Here is a 19,967-nt window from a genome sequence, read left to right as displayed (position 1 = left end):
CAGAAGGACTGGAGAGTCCGGCCCACGACTGCTGCAACGGCGCAGAAATAATACGAGCTGGGCTCTATGAATCAAACCAATTCCGAAGTGGATGAAATGCTGATCTCGCATGATTTTGTCCACTAGTCTGCTCACTAAACTATACACATTCAGGTGCAGTGCCCTTCCACAATTCTACCACAACGACCTTGCTGGGTAGACACAATGTCTCTTCTCTTCTCTTCTCTTCTCGTTCAATCATCGTCTTCGTCCCAAATGCAACTGCTAAGCTTACCAGTTGCCGCGCGCTTTACGAGGGCGTCCATCGCAATGTCCATGCGGCCATGCACCGCAATATCAATACATATTTTGGCTCGTCTGATCCCAAGAGCTCCCGTCCTCACTCTTGCCCACATAATATGCGCTATCCACCAGAGAAACCGCATCCTAAGCAGTTTCGAGTAGCACGGTTCGGATGACCGGGGCAAAATCCTTCTTTATGTACTCGACGTAGCCCTTCCAAGGCATGATATCGCCACCGAGGTTATCGGCCGTCGAGGGGAATTTGCGGTCCAGTTCCATACTGATCCGAAGGACCGCGGCATTGGCTTCGTTGACCTTCTCAATCTCCTGCTTGACCGCGTTCTCCTTGATCTTGGCCGACAAAACGATGCGGAATTTCTCGGCGAGACTGGACAGGCGTCGGCGGGTCTCATCTGGATCGATCACTGCCAATCTTGAAAGCATCAGATTGCACAGAGTCCGGATGTCGTGGTCGTCAGGGATCCCGTCCAAGATGCGATCGAAGATCTTCGGGATAGGAAGATGTGGGATGGCGCCGGGACAATCAAGCAATGCGTACATGGTTGCGTATGCGGACTTGCGGAGATCTAGTCCTGCATCCTCGTGGTGTGTGAAAGGACCGATCTTGATGGTCTTGACGAGCTCGGGTTTGATGTGCGAATCCTCGAAGATGGTGGGTAGGAGCTGACTGATGTCTGGTATGACGAGCTCCGGCTTGTTGTGGATCGCAGCGTTCAGGGTTGTAACCGCAAGTCGGCGGTTGGAAATGTCGGCATCACTCAGCATGGTCTGCAACATCGGAGTCATCATCTTGACGAGTAATGTATTGTAGGAGCTGCTGGTCTCGCCGAGCGTAAATCTGAATGCTGAAATCACCGTGCCTCGGACGGTAGTGTCCGAATCCTCTAGCGACTTGGCCAGTTCTGGGACATAAGTGCCTGGATCAATGGTCGCAAGTCTGCCAATACATTCGGCACCAACGGCACTATTATCTTCGGATTGTGACACTGCAAACAGTTTCTGCCACAACTCCGATGCGAAGGGTGTCAGCTCGCCGAGAGAGCTTTCAGAGTGCTCGAGAATCTCCTTGAGGGAGTGCAGATACAAGTAGTCTTGACCAGATGTCTGGTTGAGGCTCTGGAGAATAGTGGGTAAGCAGTGGGAGACGTTGTTTGAGCTGGCACTCCCAAGGGCGACGGCAGCAGCAAGTCGGACTTTGTCAGAACCAGCTGACAGGCACTTGATGAAAGTCTCGATGGGAACGGGAGATTTGGGACCCAAACGGAAGCCAACCTCGCCCAGAACGGTCAGTGCCAGGCAGATGAGTCGAACATCTGTCGATGTTTCCAATTCTTTCAGAAAGTCGGGGATCGTAACTCCTAGGTTCTCTCCACCATAGACCAGCAAAGTGCCTATAGCTCTTCCCAGTACCACAGTCTCACCGGTTGTGCCAACAGCTAGGAGCCCTTTCATAAGCAGCGCTCCTACGCCTTGTTCGCCGATGACCTTGACAACCAAAAGGTATGCTCGCAACGGTGGGCCCTCAAGCCTCGCTTGTGTAATGGAACAAAGAGCCATGACAGTTTCTTCATGGACGAGTGCTTCCGCGTTCGTTGGGATAATCTTAGACAAGATGATAAGTACGGGGGTGAGAAGATGCAGGTCGTTCGTTGAGATCAAAGGCATCAATAAGTTTCGTAGTAGTAGGATTGTGTTTGTGTCGTACGAGGAAGATGTGACGGGATTGAGCGCAAGATACTGTAATGATTCCAAGCAAGAGACACGGAGAGCCCGGTCAGCCTTGCGCAGCTGGTTGGCCATTTCTGCCGTGACCTCTCGAATCCAGGCAGCTCCGATGTTATCATGAGCGCTGGCAGCCTCGCCAACAAGGCCAATGGCTCGTGCACTTGCAAGTCTTGTGGTTTCGTTTCTCAATCTGTCGTGGAGAATACCCAAGCTCTTGACCCGTGCATCGCCAGACAGAAGTTGTGTCGATGAGGTTCTTGCAACAAGCACCCCAAAGACTTGAATGGCGCGATGACGTACCTCCAAGTCAGTGTTGTTGTCCGTCACTCGGTCCACAATGACATCCCATAGCTTTGCAATATGCATAGCATGGTCTTGGTTCGCCGTAGAAAGTCGGGGTGGTGTAAGGGCCTTGACGAACTGTTCAATGGTAGACAGAGCTTCGCTTGAAACTTTGTAGTTTCTGTCCCGAGCGATTACCGTCACTGAAGGTATCAAGGCAATGACAAAGGGGATCAGGACAGTGGTGCCGTTAGTCTCCACAATGGCACTGATTAGTGTCAGCGTCTCGATCTGTAGGCTGGCCACAGTCGCCGACGTTCCTGAACCCGCACCTCCAGAGCCTGCAGCATTTGACGGCTTCAAAGCGTCGGCTATGGGATCTTCGAGTTGCTGTAAATGATCTGACAAAACCCCATTTCGCGACAGTGTGAGAGTCTTCAGCATGATGACAGCCGCTTGTTTCAGGGACATGCTGGCCTTCTTCCATAACTTGCAGAGAGCTTGAACAATCTTTGGAACAAGTCCAACGAGCTCAGCCTGAGGACCTGTCGGTGGAGAAGCAGGCATGATTGGTGGACTCGATCGTATGGAAACTAGTCCTCTGAGATCGGGGTCTTGTCTATCAGCCTCACTGTCTTGTCGTCTGCGCTTCCTAGTGTTTGTTGGTGCTGCGGGGTTGTCAGAGGAATCGACTCGGGTCAATTCATGAGTCAATCCAGAGCCAGTCTTGCGGATCAAAGCCGTAGTGGCGGCAATGACTTCCAATCTGACGCTATCTTCTCTTTCACTGAAAAGACGCGAGATCAGAACGGGTGCAATTCTGCCAAAGAGAATTTCGCGGTCCGCTGCAGCAGCTCCAGAGATGATGGTGTACAACACCTTGGCGGCACATCTCCTCATTTTCCAGCTCATGTCGTCCACATCACTGAAAGCGTCCTCGTCGTCCAATTCCGCATATTCGTCATCATCATCGTCGTCTGGAGCATCTTCTGTGATACCATCATCGGAAGTCTCGTCTCCAACTCCTCCCATCTCATCGTCTTCCACGTCCGCTACGTTAGGATCGTACTTCAGATACCTCAAGGCGGCGTCAATAGATTCGGAGAGATGAGGATGCATCTCTGTGGGGCATGAAGCCAGCAGTGCCTCTAGGGAGATGAGTGCGGTCTCGCGGAGCTCCTCGACTTCCGGGTCCACTTCGATATCTTCGTCTGAGACAGATGCCGTGGATGACAGCTCCTGCTGGCTCAATACTTGAAGAACGTTTGACACGACATCATTGAGATAGGGACCAAACTTTGTTGGACTGGAGCGTGCCAGCGTTCCGACGGTGGCGACAAGGAACTTTCGGTGCTCTGTGGTGAGTTCTCCATTCTGAAAGCTTTCTTTCAGTGCCGCAACAAAGGAACTGACCTGAGCATCGTTGAAGTGGACCAGCAGAGCACCGATACCAGCCAACGCTCTCTTCTTGACCACACTCCCAGCCTGTGGACTTTCGATCATGGACATGACAGCTTTTGCCAGTGCCACCAGTTCCAGCTCTTGCAGCATAGATCCATAGCACTTGACAATCTCAATCATCACGTCTACAGCATCGCTGCTGTAGGCCTTGTCCTTTGGTTTCTCTAGCAACCCTGTTGGCAGTTGAGGTACCGGTTTGTTTGAGGGTAGAACGACACGTCCAACTAGTCTAGGTATCAAGACTTTGCTGATAGCGCCATATGCTTCTTTTACATCGCCGCTCGGTGCTACATTGTTCAATTCAGGGTGAGGTAAAGCAGCAATAAGTGTGCGCAGAGCTGTGTTGGGAATCGAAAGGTCAATATCGGTGTTGGTGAGATCGGTGATTTTGTCAATCAAAGGTGCAATGATCTCGCCTGGTGTACGTGCGGCCAGCGGTCCGACACTGTCGATGTCAGTAGGAACTTTGTGAAGAAGTGTGATTGAGTTTACCATTTCAATGCCTGATTCTGCACCTCTCCATGCTGATCCGCGAGGGCCTTGAGCAGCGCCTCGATGAGTCTTGCAGCAGTGTGCGTATCTTGGTGAATGTACTCGGTGGTGTTTGATTGAAGGATGTTTGTCAGGTCGCTGAGTTGCATGAAACGTATGTCCGGATCAGGGTCGCTGATCTTTGTGAGCAACGAAGAAATGCCCTGTTGAGCGGAACTACGGTCTCGCGCCATGTCGACAATGTCTCGGCGGAGATTCTGTCGTCGCGCGAGAGTGGGATCGTGAGGGCTTGGTTCAAAGCATCCAGGTACCAAAACGCGGAGTAGTGGGTGCCCGCAGGCTGAATCAAGTGAAGATTTTGTCTATTTTAAGACGTAAAATGCACGCTGAAACGCTTCGAGAGACAAGGAGAATAAAAGCCTTGTATAAATCCTCGCATCCCCCAACACAGAAATATGATCGAAGAAACAGGACGTAGACAGTATTGATTGTGTACACTATACAAGTACTGCTTGGAGTAATTCACGATTCCGTGACTTTAGTGGGACACGATCAAATATCCAAAGGAATGACGCAGTTACAGTAACTTGCCGTCTCCAGCCAATGGGAAGGAATTGGAGAAGCTTCACCCAAAGAGCTCTTTTATTGACGGGATCAGGTCACTACTACTGCAGGTCAAGTACAGTTATTCTCATATTACCTCACTTTTGAACATTCCTCCCTCTCCATACCTACCTACCCTCTTTCTCATACTCCCCTGGAGATGGCCTTGCCACGGTCTGCAGCTCTTCGGAGCAGCCTGCGCTCTGCGACCCTCAAACGAACCACAACACAAGCTCGAACTACTCTCCGCGACATTGGCCGCCGGACCTATGCCGAAAGTCACACCACTAAGAAGAGCAGCGATTTGCCTTGGTCAGTCTACACTATTGCGCAACATCGGGAGTTGCATGCGCGATTCTAACAAAGAAGGTCAGGCTGATCGGATCCGTCGTCTTCACCGTCCCTGCTGCAGGATGGCTCCTCCAGCAAGGTCCTAAGACCTCCTCCGACCATGGTCACGGCGAAACAGAGCCCCACGAGGTTTCGGAGGAAGCTCCCGCTGAAGAATCTGAGGAGGAGCCCGAAGAGGAGGGTGAAGAAGAGTCCAAGGATGAAGACAAGGAAGACAACGCAGACAAGAAATCTGGCGGTACAACTGAACCGGAAGAGTACGTCCAACCGCCCCGGATGTCTACGACGTTGGTTGAGGTATATACTAACACCATGTCCAGTCAAACTGCTGGCTCGCCCGACGGAAAAGAGAGACACACAACCGAGTCGGCCGGTGACAAGCAGGTGAGTCGAGGCTTCGTCCGGTTCCTCTCATGACGGCTACTAAATGCTTCCAGAAACAAGGAGATATGTCCGGAGCCAGCAATCCATTCCTCGGAGACGGTGACAGATCGAAGAAGCCTGAGGGACCAGCAGCCACAGCTCGAATTCATGGCACAGTCGACACAAGCCAGCGACCTACTATGGGCCACAAGGATCCCGAAAAGTCTCAGCCACACGGCCGGGACGAGGACAAGCCACCCCAGGGGGAGGACAAGGAAGAGAAGGAAGAGTGAAGCAACGCTGAGTGACCACCATGTTGGCAGTGGCAGAGGAAGCTCGTTGGTGGGTGTGATTGCGCCATCGTGGATAGAGATCCCGAGGAGGACCGTAGCTGGGACGATTCCATTGTATCTGTGTAGAAAAGCATTACCAGAACATCAAGCCCAATGGGGACTGAACTGCAGTCACTCCAGCCACCTTGCCCACGAGCAACTCTTGGAAGCAGAATACACCTACAAATGCCTCCTCTATTCTTCCAAAACTTCCAGCATGAGCATAGGCTCGACCTACCCAATGCTTATCCGGGTACTCTGGTAGGCTTTTTGTTGCAACTCTTTCCGTCATTTTGCAGCAATCTTGTTGTGCCATCTGCCGAATTCTTCCCTTTTATCGTCCTGTCCGAAATCATGGACATGCTCAAGTGTTCGATGATCCACTTGGTCGACAAACTCAGCTGCAATTTGAATGCCGCCTTCCTTCTCAATCTGGCGGACCTTTGATTCGGCAGACTTTGGGAAAGTAATGGTCATTGGACACCGGTACCAATTTGCGAAGAAGGTGAGGTTTAGCATGACCCGGACCTCGTCGGCCGTACGATTGGGCATCCCTGCGTGCCACAACCTCATATCACGGATTATAAGGCCTCCTTTTTTGATGGTCGGCTGAACTGGGGCACCGTGGGACGCAAGTCTCTGGTCCAAGAGGTGCTGATGTATGCCTTTCATGCCATTTTGGTCCGAGAACTTGGTCGTCGCATGCGTGCCCGGCCAGCACTCGGTCGAGCCGTTCTCAGCCGAACAGTCAATCAAGATGACATTGACAGCAAGACTGAAGCAGGCGCGAGGATGTTCATAATGCACATCGCAGTGGACAGGCTGGCGGCTTTCTCCCGGGAAATTGGTGTTTGCCTTGTGATATCGGAGGACCGGGTTCGGTCCCATCATCGTACTGCACACTTCCACGGCGAAAGGATTTGCGAGAACATCGGGAAGAAGATACTCAGGCTCCGGGATCATGTGTTGCAGGATATTCTGGGCCTTGCTGTCGTAGTTGAACCAAGTGGAAGACCCTTCGCGCAGAACTTTAGCCTCTTCGACCATGCGCGTGTTCAGAAAATCCAGGCTCTCCTCGGCAATGGCATTGTCCAGCACTACTACTCCGTCCTGGGTGAGTGCCACGACAGCCTTCTCCAGATTCTGCTTGGAGATCTTGCCTGCTTGCCGCTCCTGTGGACTGATCGGAACATGGACCACGGCCACTGGATTGTCCAAGGTGGCGATCATCGTAGACTGTGTCGAGGTTTAAACGTAGCCTTCTGATGGTTCTTGGCCAATACCTGAGATCATATGATAACTTGTGATATTGCCAGATCAAAACATTGTCAACGCTCAGGGAGGTATATATCACCTCTAGTCTCGACGCCGCGCACTATTGGCACACCTGATACCCGATCCACTCTGGACTTCCATTCCAGACTGCGAGCACTTCACGGAGGTACCCACGGCCAATGCCCACAAGACCTGAACCCGTCCACAACCTTATCTGCTCGGCTCTTGACTGCCCGACTTGCCTCTCTTGTTTGGGAGATGTGTCCAAGGCACGCCTCCAAAGGAGATAAGGATCTTGGAAAACGACCTTGGATCAACATCAGACATGGACTACTCCGCGATTGGTAACTTCAACAGTCCGCAGATACTCGGCTGTGCCTCGCCGACCCTCGTCGTCACGTACACGGCGTTATCAAGTTCGGAGCCAAGCAACATACACGGCTCGACGGCAGCAAACACCCGAAATAGCGGGTCTGGTGTTGGCAGGCTAACTTGATGAGGCAACTCGGACAGTTGACACTCAGTAGGTCCTGTGGACCCAAGGCTGAACCTCTTAGGGGTCTAAATTTCGATGAACATGGGGCTTTTCAGAGATCGTTATTGCTACTTCGAGGCATCTTTCGAGATAGGGGAAAAAGTTGCCAGCGTGAAGACTTGGTGTCGCGTGCAAGCAAGTTGCCGACTCGATAACTGTTCGGTTTCTTATTCGCCACAAGAAGGTCCGTCAAGTGTAGTGGTCGTGGATAGTCGACTCACTGGTCCAGCCTCCCTGTTCGATATCAAGAACCGCCTTCTCAGCCCCTGGTATACTCGTATCGACCATTTCGGGTATAAGAACACTTCAGCATCGCCTCTTTCAATCATGCTCTACCCAATCCAACGTTCTCCATACCATTGAGCTTCGCAAACTGTAGTATGTCTTCCGAGAACGACCCAGCCTCACAACTGGGGAAAATGGCGACTGGAGGTACAGCATACCCTGGACGGATCATGTCGTCTGAAGCTGACCAAAGGTTTTACAGTCGACCCTGAGCAACAACATGTCGCGGCTCAGCCAAAGGACCGACGGCTTTTCGGCTTCAAAGGACCGCACTACTCGAATCCAATGGTGCAGATCGTCGTCGTTAGCATCATCTTGTTCCTGAACCCTGGGTACGTTCTGAGCAACTCCTTTCCCTCAAGTCTCTCCCAGATTTTGCTGAGACATCAATAGTATGTACAATGCATTATCAGGCCTCGGAGGTGCTGGCCAAGTCGACGCCACTGCTCAAAACAATGCCGGTATCGCCCTACATACAACCTTTGCGGTCATCGGATTCGTGGTGGGAATTGCCCACAACTACCTGTGAGATTTCCCTGGTTTGTCAGAGATATATTGATGAGTATTAACAAATCTGGCAGAGGCACAAAGTGGACAATGGCCATTGGAGGTCTCGGGTACTGTGTCTACTCGGCCGCATTCCTATGCTACAACCACACTAAGAACCAGGGATTCGTCATCTTCTCCGGCGCCCTACTCGGCTTCTGTGCTGCGTTTCTGTGGTGCGCACAAGGTGTCGTGATGATGGTGAGTGTACAAAAATCATCAAGACCCATAGGTGCGACATCTGCTCACGAGTCGTCCGCACTCTAGTCGTACCCTGTCGAATCTCAGCGAGGTCGTGCCATCTCCATAACTTGGCTTTTATTCAACCTGGGAGCGGTCATCGGCGCTGCCGTCTCTCTAGGCGAGAACTGGAGTGTCAAGGCTGGCCACGTCACGGACGGAACTTACGTTGCGTTCATCGTCCTCGAGGCCACTGGTGCCTTGCTCTGTTGTTTCTTGACTCCCAGCGACAAGATCATCCGGAAAGACGGAACAAGGGTACAAAAGATCGTGCACCCTGGGCTGAAATCTGATATTGTTGGCCTCTATAAGACCCTGGTGACAGATCCTTGGATCGTCCTGCTCTTCCCAATGTTCTTTGCATCCAATTATTTCTACACCTATCAGTTCAACGGTAAGACATCTGTGACCAAAAGCCTCGTCGGAAACATGCTGATTCTTTTTGGCCAGATGTCAACGCATATTATTTCTCCACCAGAACACGGGCATTCAACAACGTCTTCTACTGGATTGCGCAGATCATCGGTGCCGGTGTCTTCGGCCTTTTCCTCGATTGGACACGATTCACTCGACGCACTCGGACACTCATGGCCTGGGCCATTTTGTTTGTTCTCGTCATGGCGATCTGGGGAGGTGGCTACAAGTTCCTCCTAAAAACCAACCGTCATGTCACGGGCCCTGAGATGGATCTTTTCGACACAGATTACATTTGGTATCTCATTGTATGTTGCTATTGCAGTGGTGCGCTGCACCAAGGGATCGCAATGGCAGGCTGACCAGATTACCAGCTCTACATGTGCTACGGCCTCCTAGATTCACTGTGGCAAGTCTTCTGCTATTACACCATGGGAGCCATGACAAATGACCCCTTCAAACTCGCCTACTATGTTGGCTTTTACAAGTCAATTCAAGCAGTTGGAGCAACGACCATTTCCAAATTGGATGCGGTAAAGAACCCCCAACCAGTCGTGCGATGATGTTTACCCAGAAGGACTAATGTTTCGTGCAGGAAAAAGTGTCTTTTCACATCAATTTTGGAACGAGCTGGGGCTTGATGGCGGGCGCTATGATCGTTGCGTTGCCACTATACTACTGGCGTCTGCATAATACCGAGGTTATGGAGGCTGACCTGATTACGCCTGGAGTCACAGTGGAACCAGACGAGAGCATTGTGAGTGGCAAAGACAAAGCTGAAGGTAGCACAACGGTCAATGAGAAGACTCCCCAGGCAGAATGACAGTGAACCGGGGTGAAAAGGGAGGGGGCCGGTGGAGTCGATCAGGTTCGAGGAAAAGGTTGACGGACAACACCTAGCCACTCGGATAGACTGATTGTGATTTATCGAATTTATTCGGAGGGTCCGAGACATGACCAGACTATAGATAATCGCAGCAGAGCATTACACGAACGTGCGAAGCCCCATCCTCGGGTCATCGTATCATATTCTCATTCATATCAAAATCAACGGACCATCCAGAGCTGGTGTTCCTGCCTCATTCGAGATCCAGACCTGCTCAAGACGTTCTCGAACTTTATCAAGCGTCTTGACACCACGTCTGGATTTCAGCGCCGTCAAACGGCCCCTCACGAAGGTTTGGACCGCGTGATTGACCGACCCATTGTGATTGACAAAATAGCCCGCCATGTAGAGTGGCCACAAGTGACTCGCTGCCGAGGGGCTGTCAACCGAGACATAGCCGATGTGCCTGACGATTTCTCTGCAGTAATGCTCAATATCTTCTCGGTCATGGCTACCGGGTGACATCAGGGTCAACTTGTGGTAAAATAGAAGACCGGCATATCGCATCGCTTCGGCGGTATTGCAAGCATCATTGGGTATTGCTTGCGGAGGGCTCCATTCCAGCAATTTGCTTTTGAGATGGATCGCTGCTGGCATCTGGAAAGCTTCAATGTATCTGCTGCTTCCATTGGCCGTCGATGCTGAAGACAACATTGAGAGTTTAGCCACCTGTGAGAGAAGTCCATCGACGGATGTAAGGAAAGCATTACTGTGATCGACGAGCGCCGACCATGTATCTCTGTTATAAAAGTCCATCACCAGCGACGTGTAGTCGGTGCCGATGCTGGCCAGGACACTCTGGTAGGCGAATCTTTCGATCAACATGTCAGCTTGATTGCGGCTTCTTTCCAGAATACGTACATGTCCAGGAGCATCTTCAAGTCTCGATCGGGCGCCTTGCATTGAACCATGTAGTCTGCAATGATCTTTCCGGCGGCTCTGAGATGTTGAGACCAGTTTGTAGGATTGACTACAAACACCTGAGTAGCGTCCCGTGTCAGTATAGGCTTGAACGCGGAAAAGCAGCGTGGCATGGACTAGGTACCTCACTGATGCTCATCATTATGATGGTGGCTAGCGTAGTCGCGTCAAACCCTTGCCATGTGTTGATGCGATTGATCAGCTTCGGTAAGACACGATTCCCATAATGCGGCAGTTCTAGAGCAAATTGTTCGTAGGTTGACGCCAGGTGAGAAGTTGATACGAGTAAGAGCGTATTCAGAAGCAGGTCGGAAGACATGGCCATAGGCAGGACGACTCGGCAGTAAGTGTTGATTGATCTATCGTGTGTGCTTGACAGTAACCCCGAGACCGTGTAGAAAAAGTGATGTAAGAGGAATTGATCCTTGGAGGACAGGATGGAAGATGGTGCGGCTCGGAGTTTCGATAGAGCCAACTTTGGAGCCTGTGCCTCTTCTCGTATACTGTTGCCTCCAGTGCCATTCTGGCTTGAACGCCGCCGCGCCTTGGAAGATTTGATACGTGAAGTCGATTGCATCCACGTCAAGCGGACGTTATAGCCTTCACATTTGAGGCTCAGACGGGTGCATTCCGCACAGACCGGCTTGCCCTCATCACAGCGATATCCACGCCTTCGACAGGTCCAACATCCTGCAGTACGGGTCAGCAGCTGCGGTACAACACTGGTTATCAAGAGAAAAAGAAGCGCGCCGCCCGCATTACCTGTTCTCACACGCTTGATACTTCCTGATCCCATTGTGGTGGGTCATTGTGGAGAGTCCATCTCAACAGCCCTGACAATCAAGTCGACCAAGCAATCGCCAAGACAGGTCGTTTTGGGGGGGGGCCAGGCGTGCAAGGTAATTGAAACAGGATGCAGCACGATGAGGCTACCCAAGGCGCGGAAGTGATGATGATGCAGTGGTCCGTGTCGAATGTGAGGAGAGGTGAGCGAGATGTTGAGGCAGATAAGTTAGCAGGAACCTTGCCGGAGTCGAAGGTTGACCTCGTATCTTGAAGCCTCTGATTCGCGGAAATGAGCCGTAATTGTATACGAGGATTGTCACTGCCAAGCTGGGGGACTGCGTGCTTCGTCTGTTCCGGGCAAAGGCAACCCATTAATTAACGGTAACTTACTTGCATCAACTTTTTTAACGACCTGGAATACAATAAGCTCTTGCACACTTATGTTGCTTGCCCCGTCCGTATTCCACCGCTGACGACGGTCCTCTGTCACAGTTCTCCTATCCTCCTCTTGAAGACCATTTTCCACGTTTTGCGACCAACACGTCCCAAGCTATCGCGCAGATGGCTCGACCCCGTCGCGCCTCGAGCAATCTCGGGGGTGATCCTCGTGGTGATACGAGTGCGCCGGCATGGGCTACCATGGAAAGGACCCAGCCGGCGCAGAGTAGCGTGAGTTGACCAGTGTGCTGTCAACGTCCTCTCTAATCATGCGTTAGTCTGGAGGGAAAGACCTCCCACAACACTCGAAAAGGCGGAAAGCTCGATCGGCCCTTCACAAATGGAAACAAATATCCTTCAGACATACCTGGCTGACACCTCTCGTCCTCATGGTTGCCATTCTGGCCGCCTACTTGGTGAACCCAGGGGAGCAGAATCCCTTCCATAAAGCCATCTTCCTTTCCTACAACCTCGGACCAGACTATCCAGGCGGGCCGGACATGTACGGAAAAGGATACGCGGACTGGGTTTTTGTAGGCTTCTACACGATCGTTCTGACTTTCACGCGCGAGTTCATCATGCAGCGACTATTGCGACCGATGGCCATAAAGTGCGGCATAAGAAAGAGGGGGAAGCAGTCGCGATTCATGGAGCAGATGTATACGGCCATGTACTTTGCCATTCTTGGACCATTCGGTCTGTACGTCATGAAACAAGGATCTCTCTGGTATTTCAACACCACGGCCATGTTCGAGGGATTCCCACATCGCAAGCACGAGGGGGCGTTCAAAGCCTACTACCTGATACAAGCCAGCTACTGGGCTCAGCAAGCCATTGTTCTCGTTCTGCAGCAGGAGAAACCCAGAAAAGATTTCAAAGAGCTGGTCTTGCACCATATCGTGACATTGGCGCTTATTGGACTGAGCTATCGGTTTCATTTTGCGAAAATGGGTATCGCGGTTTACATCACCCATGATATAAGTGACTTTTTCCTTGCAGTAAGTTTTGTTCTCTGGTGAAAGCGCGACCGGGTCTAACATGTCTACAGACGTCCAAAACATTAAACTACCTCGATTCCTTCATTGTTGGACCATATTATCTCACTTTCATGGGCGTATGGATCTATCTCCGTCACTACATCAACCTGCGCATCCTTTGGGCTACTCTGACCGAGTTTGCGACCGTTGGACCATACGAATTGAACTGGGAGACGCAGCAATACAAATGCTGGATCAGCCAGATCATCACGTTTGGACTACTTGCATGTCTACAGGCCGTCAACTTGTTCTGGCTGTACCTCATTCTACGCATCGCCAAGAATTATGTGTTCTCCGACTCACAAGGTCCGCAAGACGAAAGGAGTGAGGATGAGGAAGAGGATGAAGAGATCGAGCGCGCCCAAAAGAATGAGGATTTGAAGTTGAATGGCAACAAGCCTGCTCTTCAATTGAACGGAGTTCCTGTCGAGGGTGAAGCAAAGCCCGAAGGAGTCCGAGAACGCAGGAGAAAGGCCTAAGATGATACGAAAAGTGTTTTCATTCAAGAATTTTCTTCGATATGTATAGCTAGGGAAAGGGCGCAAAACCATCTCACCCTTTTTGGTGGATGGGTTCTTTTATAACGATATTAATGAGCGACCAATAATTGAGGAAAGATTTTCAGCATTATCATTTATCTGCTGGTGAGGAGAAGATATAAAACATTATGTACCATGAGTCCATCTCAAAGATATTTTCGTGGCAGGCATTGGCAGTCAATCTCAAGAACAACGTTGCGAAGTTCTCGCGGAATAAACTGTGCCTAATGATGGCACCATTACCATTACTGCCGGACCTCTGTTTTGTCTCTTAGTAGACGGGAAGGTCAAACGCTGGGAAGCTATACGTCCAGCTCTCAATCGAGGCGTTATCCGTGACGCAGTCAAACGTGGTGTCGCTATTCCACAGAGGACCAGTAGGCCACTGGCAAAGCAATTGAGTCTCGTTGGCATAAGTGCCGGACGACACCGTGGCGTTGAGACGACTTGGCTGGACTCCATTCTCGACCCAGTCGATCATGATGGCCATGTTGTCTTCTGGGTACGGTCCCGGCTGGAGAGTGTTCGTGCCGCAATGAGCCGCGCCGGGGACATAGTACAGTTGGTACCAGTCCTGCATTTCCGCGATGGCTTCAACATCAGTCAGATTGCCGTACATGATGGACCGGACGGATTGCCAGTAGTGAGCGGACGATGCGGCGGGTACACTAGGATCAGATTCACCGTGGTAGTGCAGCAATTTGCCGCCCGCATCGCGGAAGGGTGACAAGTCCGGCAGAGTGGTCTGGAGACTGTTGTAGTATCGAATCATAGCGGTGTCCATCCACCCCACCAATGTGTCGTACGTGACACCGTCGAGATTGTCGAGGTTGGTGGTATTGAGCAGTTGGACGAAGCGGGTGACATACTCGCCGCCGGTGGATGGAATGTCATACGTCCAAGATTCGCTTGTGTTGCTCCACACCGTCACGGCATCTTCGAAGGAAGAAGCAATCTGCCAGGAGAGATATGCCTGTTGACCCGCGGAGTTGTGAAGACCATCGTAGATAGCCTGCGCAACCTCGATGTCCTGGGCGCTGATGGTTCCGTTTTGTGTTGGAGCATAGGTGCTGGTCGTGGTCGAGCCGCTCGGGCCACGGCCTCCAGCTCCTGAAGAAGCAGATGTGCCTTCACAGTAATAAGCTGTTCCGATGATTGAGCTCAAGTTGAAGTTCAGCTTGCACAGATCAGTGCGAGACACGACGCCATCTGTTCGGCCGTCGAGAGGGTCACAAGCGCTGATGGTGGCGTTGACAATCACATCCAACGCGCATGGGTTGGGGTAGTAGTCCAAAGTTTGCTCGACGGTGACTGGGAACACATGGAGAACTTGCTGTTGCGCGAAGCGGAAGGCCGGGGCACCTGCAATGACACCATCGTACTCTGTGCCCCAGCGTTGGACCTGACTCATGCCCTCGCGTCCACCATCCGAACAACCCTCATAGTAAGTGTAGAGTTTGTCGCTGTCAGACATGCTGTAGAGGGCTTTCGTGAGGTACTTTCCAAGCAGTGCCATCTCGCCCAAGGCCTCCAATCCGAACATGTTTGTGGCATCCCAGTTGATTGACCCGTTACCTGTCAGCACTTTGTCCATGTAGCTGTAGTCCAAGGCATCGCAGCCGGCACTGGTTGCGCCTGCCGCAGCACCATATTCGAGGCCGCCGGTCGCGTCGCTGTTGAGTGCGTAGCCTCCACCACCAGCGACATAGAAGCGCGATTCAAACTCGGAAGGTTCGGGGAATGCGTATTTGACAACCACTGTGTCGTCCTTGCCCGGGTGAGTGTATGTGACGGTCACGTTGCAGTAGCTGTAAGTCGTGGAGCTGCCCGAGCTGGTACTCCCCATGGTTGTGCCGCCCATGCCAGTGCTTGCATTGTAGACTGCGCCTGCCGTCGTCGCGTCGGGAATCAAGTTCAATCCAAGCAGTGTGCCATTGAAGGCAGGATAGATTCAATGTTTGACACAGTGCAGATGTCGGCAAGTGAGGCAGCGTTCGATGTCGCCGTCACCGCCAGAGCGGCGACAGCTGTAACGCCTGTTCAACGCATGTCAAGTCGATGTATGGATGTTGGAGGTATCGCGATGAGAGCACTGACTGCGGGATGTCTGAATGACAGGATGCATCCAGCAGCTTTTCATGTCCAGAGGGCTTGTTCATATTCTCCACGGTCCTCAACATGGTAAACTCTGTGTCACGGGGAGCCACGCAGGGTTACGCATTCTCTGGCGCACTCGGAAGGTTCGCAGGTTAATAAAAGCATAGCATGACGAACTTACCACGACCTTGACCTGATGCTTCGGCGTTGGCCTCGCAATAGACTTGCATTGCCGGATGCAACAGCTGCGGTTCGACCAATGATATCGTCGACATGATACCCGACTCTGGACAGAGTCTGGAACAGAGTCGGCTGAACCTATACTAGCTGGCTGGAGCTCCTCAGGAACAATTGATGGATTGCTGCAACTGTAGCCGAAGGAAAAACTGCATAGCTTCTTTAGTAGTGAGAGCCTGGTCAGAGGCTGCGTAAGCTGGTGTTTTGAGTTGAGCAGTGACGCAGGATCCACGCGTTTTCTTCCGATGGCAGTAGTCATGGCAACCTCATCTGAACACACGTTGCATCCATTGGGCTGCGCAAGCTTAGGAGACAATATAGAGGAACATATAAGCAGGGAGCAACAGAACCTTTTGCTGTATATTGAACGCGACGTCTTGTAAGTGAAGACAGTCGAAGCATTGGCGCGAGCACAGGTCAGAGCCTTGTCGGGTGAGGGGATCAACAGGGACAGACAGGTAGGAGAACTTGCGGAGTCGCGTCGATTAACCCCATACTGTATATTCAAGGCTGCGTAAGCTACACTTGGCGTCTACGCCGCCCCTTATGTCAGGATGGATGTCTTGTCAGGTGGTATGTAGATGCGTAGAGGAGCCAGTTGGCACAGGACATGGTCAATTGGCTGCGGTGAAAACAGAACAAATTGCAGGTTTCCTTTGAGTTCAAATGTACCTTCGCAGCCACGTTGCACACGAAGAATGATGACACGATTCGAGAGGCCTAGACCATCACTGATCGGAAGAAGCTGGACCTCCGGGCTAATATTGGCTTCTCCACGCAATGGCTGGGCAATGAAGCAGTGAACCGCCTTGGTTGCGGTGGTGTGAACGTTGCAGAGTGATCCGACTTGCAGACCTCGCGCGGGATGAGGGCACCTCCGCATACGACTCACTGAAGACCTCGGAGAGTTTTGAGCAAGCATGTTGCTGGAGGGGAAGCTGATCCCGGTATTTGGAGTTGGGGTGACTCTGCAAGACATCTATAAATGCAGAAGACCCATGGGATTGTGTATAAGAGGACATATAGATGGTTGAGAGGGCGACCATCGAAGTTTGCTCAAAGTTGCTTCCTTGTGTGGGGAAGATCTCGCATGGTAACAAGCAATTGTTTGCATGAACTCTCCTATTGGGGTCCTTGTTGATCACTAGATGTATAGTGCATACCTCATCAACAGTTGCGTGCTAAGGCTCCTTAGCCTCAACAACAGGATTCCATACTGCTAGATATAGGAGGCATGTCCTTTCGAGGCGGGTTCTGACGTTGCCATGTACTGTTGAATGGTCATCAGCGGACAACCTCACGACTGCAAGAAGTTCAACAGTTCTTGATTGACTTTGTCTGCACTAACATCCGGCAGAGCATGTGGTGCTCCGGGGAACTCCTTTAGAGTCGCCTTCTTGCAAAGCTTGATTGCTCTTCGTGCACTAGCATCGATTGGGACGACTTGGTCATCAGTTCCGTGCAATATCTGAGGGATTCAGGAGTCAGCTTCGATGTGTTGCTCTTTCTCTAGTTGCTAGGTGGTGAGTGGCAGTGTAAGTTTTAAATACTCACCAGGATCGGAATATCAGCGTTACGTAAATACTCGCTAGTGTCAGTCTCGGAAAAGGCTTTGATACAGTCGTACGCCGCTTTGAACCCGCATAGCTGCCCTTGCTGCCACCATGACCAGATCTTGCCTTGGCTCACGTGAGCATTGGGCCGATTGAAGCCAAAGAAGGGCCCAGCCAGCACGTCGATAAAGAATTGTGCCCGATCTTTGACCATGGCAGCCCTGAAGCCGTCGAACACCTCTAGTGGTACTCCGTTGCACATGCTATTCATATGGAGTCTGAGATCGGGAGCCTGGAGGTCGGCAAGTTCGCGGACATCGTGCTGATTCGGAGTGACTCGCCGTCTATGGTGGCGAGTGTCGATTACTCTGCTGCCCTTGTGACGCATACTTCAGCCGCAAATGTGGATTCGGTCATGATTAACGGTGAATGGGTGAAGAGAGACGGGAAGCTGCTCAACGTCGATTGGAACGACCTCAGGGGCAAGTTGCAGACGAGTAGGGCACAGTTGGAGAAGAAATGGGAAGGAATTGATTGGGATTGGAATAAAGATAAAATGAAGGATGCGTGGTACTTGAGAGATGTTCTGGAGTAGATGATATCTACCGAGCAAAAGCGTGTTCCTTCAATTAAGTACTGAGTACAATAAATACTGTTGGTCGATCTAAAGTCGTTCGTTCATTACCTTTAATATCATTCGTCCCTTTGCAACCTCATTATCGGTACCAGTATCAGTATCACGATCCACATTGCACCAAACCAGTAACCTTGAGTTGGACCGGACTACACTGTGCTGCCCAATTGATCGTGTATAGATTGTAAAACTTCCCACTCAAACACTGATAGAAAGTCGTGTTTCCGCCCAAGGCTAATGTTGGTGAACCTGATCCGTCTTCGCTGTCACAAACACTCCATCCTGACGTATATATTGCACCAGCTTGAGGTGGCCCGTCGAATTGGAATTGGTAGTTTGACGCGATGTAGCCTGTCCGATTGCGTGCGTCGAGGAGTGTGCCGTTGGACAGCGTAAGCTTTAGTGTGGAATTCGATAGGCATGATACGAGGGACGACACCTCTACCGACCCGGTCTCGGATGGTGTTGATGACCGAGATGCAGATGTCGTTGAATTTGCGGAGGTTGTTGATGGCAACGCAGTTTCTGGGGAGACCTCGCCCGTATTCGTGCCGGTGCTCGTGTTGCCGTTTGATTCTTGAGGTCTTGGTGTCGCAGCGCACCCCGGGTCGGACGGGGACTCAGTCGATGCGGCTCTCTCGGCTGCCGTTGGAGCTGAACCAGTAGGATTCTGAATCTGACCGTCGCCGATCTGTGATATAGGAGTTATAGTCACAGTGGCTGTGCTGGTCTGCGAGGTTGGTGTTGGGGTCATGGTCACGGTGTGCATTCCACCTTGGATCTGGCCGTCTCCGATCTGCGAGACGACGCCTACGGTGAGGGTCGGTGTTGCTTGGGAGGAACTACGTCCTATGTTAGTCTTCGTTCAGTGCTCTAAAACGAGGCTGGCACTTACTCTGACCCCTGTCTCTTTCCCAGCTGCGTGGACGATGTTGAGGTTGAGTTTAAAGTTGAAATGTTCATTACCGCGATGCCAAAGACGCCGGAGTAGCTATGCGTACAACCTGGTTGAGATGGGCCGGAGGGCGCGATCGTGGCTGTGACTGCTTGAGGATGTGCAATGGGAGATGCATTCACACCAAATATGAAGGCGAGGAATAGCAGAGATGTGTAAAACATACTTGTTGGGTTATGCATCGTGTAAGTTGTTCTGATGTTCTCTTTCGAGTGTGGTGACTAGCAACATAGGAGACTCGTTCGAAGGTGTCTTATAGACTATCAAACTGATGGTCAGTATACCTTGCCATGCCATGTAATGTGAAGACTGACCTCCTGATGGCATCACAAGGCTGGCGAGGAGGGATAAGGCTGGATGGTGGTCCGTGCAGGTTTCCAGACTTTTCGAGGAATGTGAGTTGTTTCCAGAGCCGCAACTCGGGCGCCGACGCAGAAGAGCGCCTATGAATGCTAGGCCATGGCAATAATTGTGGCAGAATTCCTGGCAATGCTGGGTAGTGTTGCCCTCTGACGAGGCTGAGCTTCTCCAGGGTCGATCACAATTGGATGTGTCGAGGTTGGTATTCATAACTAAACCTACCACTTACCTCAAGCACAACCACCACTTATCGAGCAGCTCCAGCTTGAGTGCGTGAAGCTGACAAGCGGCCACATCAACACACACTCATCGTACCC

At 51.5% G+C, this 19,967-nt stretch overlaps 9 protein-coding genes across 9 annotated transcripts; 3 read left to right on the top strand and 6 right to left on the bottom strand.

Annotated features, from left to right (window-relative positions):
* Nucleotides 1-84: 84 nt before the first annotated feature.
* On the bottom strand, nt 85-4,769 carry EDD37DRAFT_583220 (armadillo-type protein). Its single transcript, XM_062814433.1, has 2 exons — nt 4,264-4,769; nt 85-4,216 (listed from the first exon to the last, which is right to left on the bottom strand). The coding sequence occupies exons 1-2, from the start codon at nt 4,494-4,496 to the stop codon at nt 427-429; spliced, it is 4,023 nt and encodes a 1,340-aa protein (XP_062665885.1). The 5' UTR covers nt 4,497-4,769; the 3' UTR covers nt 85-426.
* Nucleotides 4,770-5,026: 257 nt separating this feature from the next.
* Nucleotides 5,027-5,873, top strand: EDD37DRAFT_654105 (uncharacterized protein; the record flags this gene model as incomplete). The annotated part of the gene is made up of 4 exons (XM_062818654.1): nt 5,027-5,178; nt 5,241-5,474; nt 5,538-5,601; nt 5,655-5,873. 4 exons carry the CDS (start codon nt 5,027-5,029, stop codon nt 5,871-5,873), a joined length of 669 nt encoding a protein of 222 aa, XP_062665884.1.
* A 44-nt stretch (nt 5,874-5,917) lies between these two features.
* Nucleotides 5,918-7,450, bottom strand: EDD37DRAFT_182374 (uncharacterized protein). Its single transcript, XM_062809975.1, has one exon. The coding sequence runs from the start codon at nt 7,140-7,142 to the stop codon at nt 6,201-6,203; it is 942 nt and encodes a 313-aa protein (XP_062665883.1). The 5' UTR covers nt 7,143-7,450; the 3' UTR covers nt 5,918-6,200.
* A 691-nt stretch (nt 7,451-8,141) lies between these two features.
* EDD37DRAFT_654103 (major facilitator superfamily domain-containing protein) lies at nt 8,142-10,030 on the top strand (the record flags this gene model as incomplete). Its single annotated transcript, XM_062818653.1, has 8 exons — nt 8,142-8,154; nt 8,210-8,339; nt 8,401-8,532; nt 8,589-8,754; nt 8,821-9,187; nt 9,244-9,515; nt 9,582-9,740; nt 9,803-10,030. 8 exons carry the CDS (start codon nt 8,142-8,144, stop codon nt 10,028-10,030), a joined length of 1,467 nt encoding a protein of 488 aa, XP_062665882.1.
* Nucleotides 10,031-10,243: 213 nt separating this feature from the next.
* Nucleotides 10,244-11,810, bottom strand: EDD37DRAFT_659871 (fungal-specific transcription factor domain-containing protein; the record flags this gene model as incomplete). Its single annotated transcript, XM_062819065.1, has 4 exons — nt 10,244-10,904; nt 10,955-11,073; nt 11,139-11,704; nt 11,777-11,810. The coding sequence occupies 4 exons, from the start codon at nt 11,808-11,810 to the stop codon at nt 10,244-10,246; spliced, it is 1,380 nt and encodes a 459-aa protein (XP_062665881.1).
* Nucleotides 11,811-12,525: 715 nt separating this feature from the next.
* Nucleotides 12,526-13,754, top strand: EDD37DRAFT_570179 (acyl-CoA-dependent ceramide synthase; the record flags this gene model as incomplete). Its single annotated transcript, XM_062814264.1, has 2 exons — nt 12,526-13,236; nt 13,287-13,754. Coding segments are annotated over 2 exons (1,179 nt in total), but the record flags the coding sequence as incomplete, so codon positions are not given.
* A 117-nt stretch (nt 13,755-13,871) lies between these two features.
* On the bottom strand, nt 13,872-15,831 carry EDD37DRAFT_182273 (Tannase/feruloyl esterase). Its single transcript, XM_062809974.1, has one exon. It carries the CDS (start codon nt 15,673-15,675, stop codon nt 14,086-14,088), a length of 1,590 nt encoding a protein of 529 aa, XP_062665879.1. The 5' UTR covers nt 15,676-15,831; the 3' UTR covers nt 13,872-14,085.
* A 1,614-nt stretch (nt 15,832-17,445) lies between these two features.
* Nucleotides 17,446-18,089, bottom strand: EDD37DRAFT_654099 (Alpha/Beta hydrolase protein; the record flags this gene model as incomplete). Its single annotated transcript, XM_062818652.1, has 2 exons — nt 17,446-17,616; nt 17,703-18,089. 2 exons carry the CDS (start codon nt 18,087-18,089, stop codon nt 17,446-17,448), a joined length of 558 nt encoding a protein of 185 aa, XP_062665878.1.
* Nucleotides 18,090-18,263: 174 nt separating this feature from the next.
* On the bottom strand, nt 18,264-19,735 carry EDD37DRAFT_182190 (uncharacterized protein). The gene is made up of 3 exons (XM_062809973.1): nt 19,605-19,735; nt 19,231-19,550; nt 18,264-19,177 (listed from the first exon to the last, which is right to left on the bottom strand). The coding sequence occupies exons 2-3, from the start codon at nt 19,470-19,472 to the stop codon at nt 18,439-18,441; spliced, it is 981 nt and encodes a 326-aa protein (XP_062665877.1). The 5' UTR covers nt 19,473-19,550; nt 19,605-19,735; the 3' UTR covers nt 18,264-18,438.
* Between the last annotated feature and the right edge of the window lie 232 nt (nt 19,736-19,967).

The sequence above is a fragment of the Exophiala viscosa genome (assembly GCF_022695815.1).
Source record: "Exophiala viscosa unplaced genomic scaffold EDD37scaffold_14, whole genome shotgun sequence".
NCBI lineage: Eukaryota > Fungi > Ascomycota > Eurotiomycetes > Chaetothyriales > Herpotrichiellaceae > Exophiala > Exophiala viscosa.
This window is presented reverse-complemented; position numbering and strand designations above follow the sequence as displayed.

Bases quoted from the DNA above. Each gene is read 5' to 3' on its own strand.
- EDD37DRAFT_182273 (XM_062809974.1), bottom strand. From the start codon at position 15,675: ATGGGCGGCACAACCATGGGGAGTACCAGCTCGGGCAGCTCCACGACT.
- EDD37DRAFT_182374 (XM_062809975.1), bottom strand. From the start codon at position 7,142: ATGATCGCCACCTTGGACAATCCAGTGGCCGTGGTCCATGTTCCGATC.
- EDD37DRAFT_583220 (XM_062814433.1), bottom strand. From the start codon at position 4,496: ATGGCGCGAGACCGTAGTTCCGCTCAACAGGGCATTTCTTCGTTGCTC. The intron at 4,217-4,263 runs GTAAACTCAATC...TGACATCGACAG, and splicing joins CAGAATCAGGCATTGAAATG to TGTCGGACCGCTGGCCGCAC.
- EDD37DRAFT_182190 (XM_062809973.1), bottom strand. From the start codon at position 19,472: ATGCATAACCCAACAAGTATGTTTTACACATCTCTGCTATTCCTCGCC. The intron at 19,178-19,230 runs GTAAGTGCCAGC...CATAGGACGTAG, and splicing joins GGAAAGAGACAGGGGTCAGA to TTCCTCCCAAGCAACACCGA.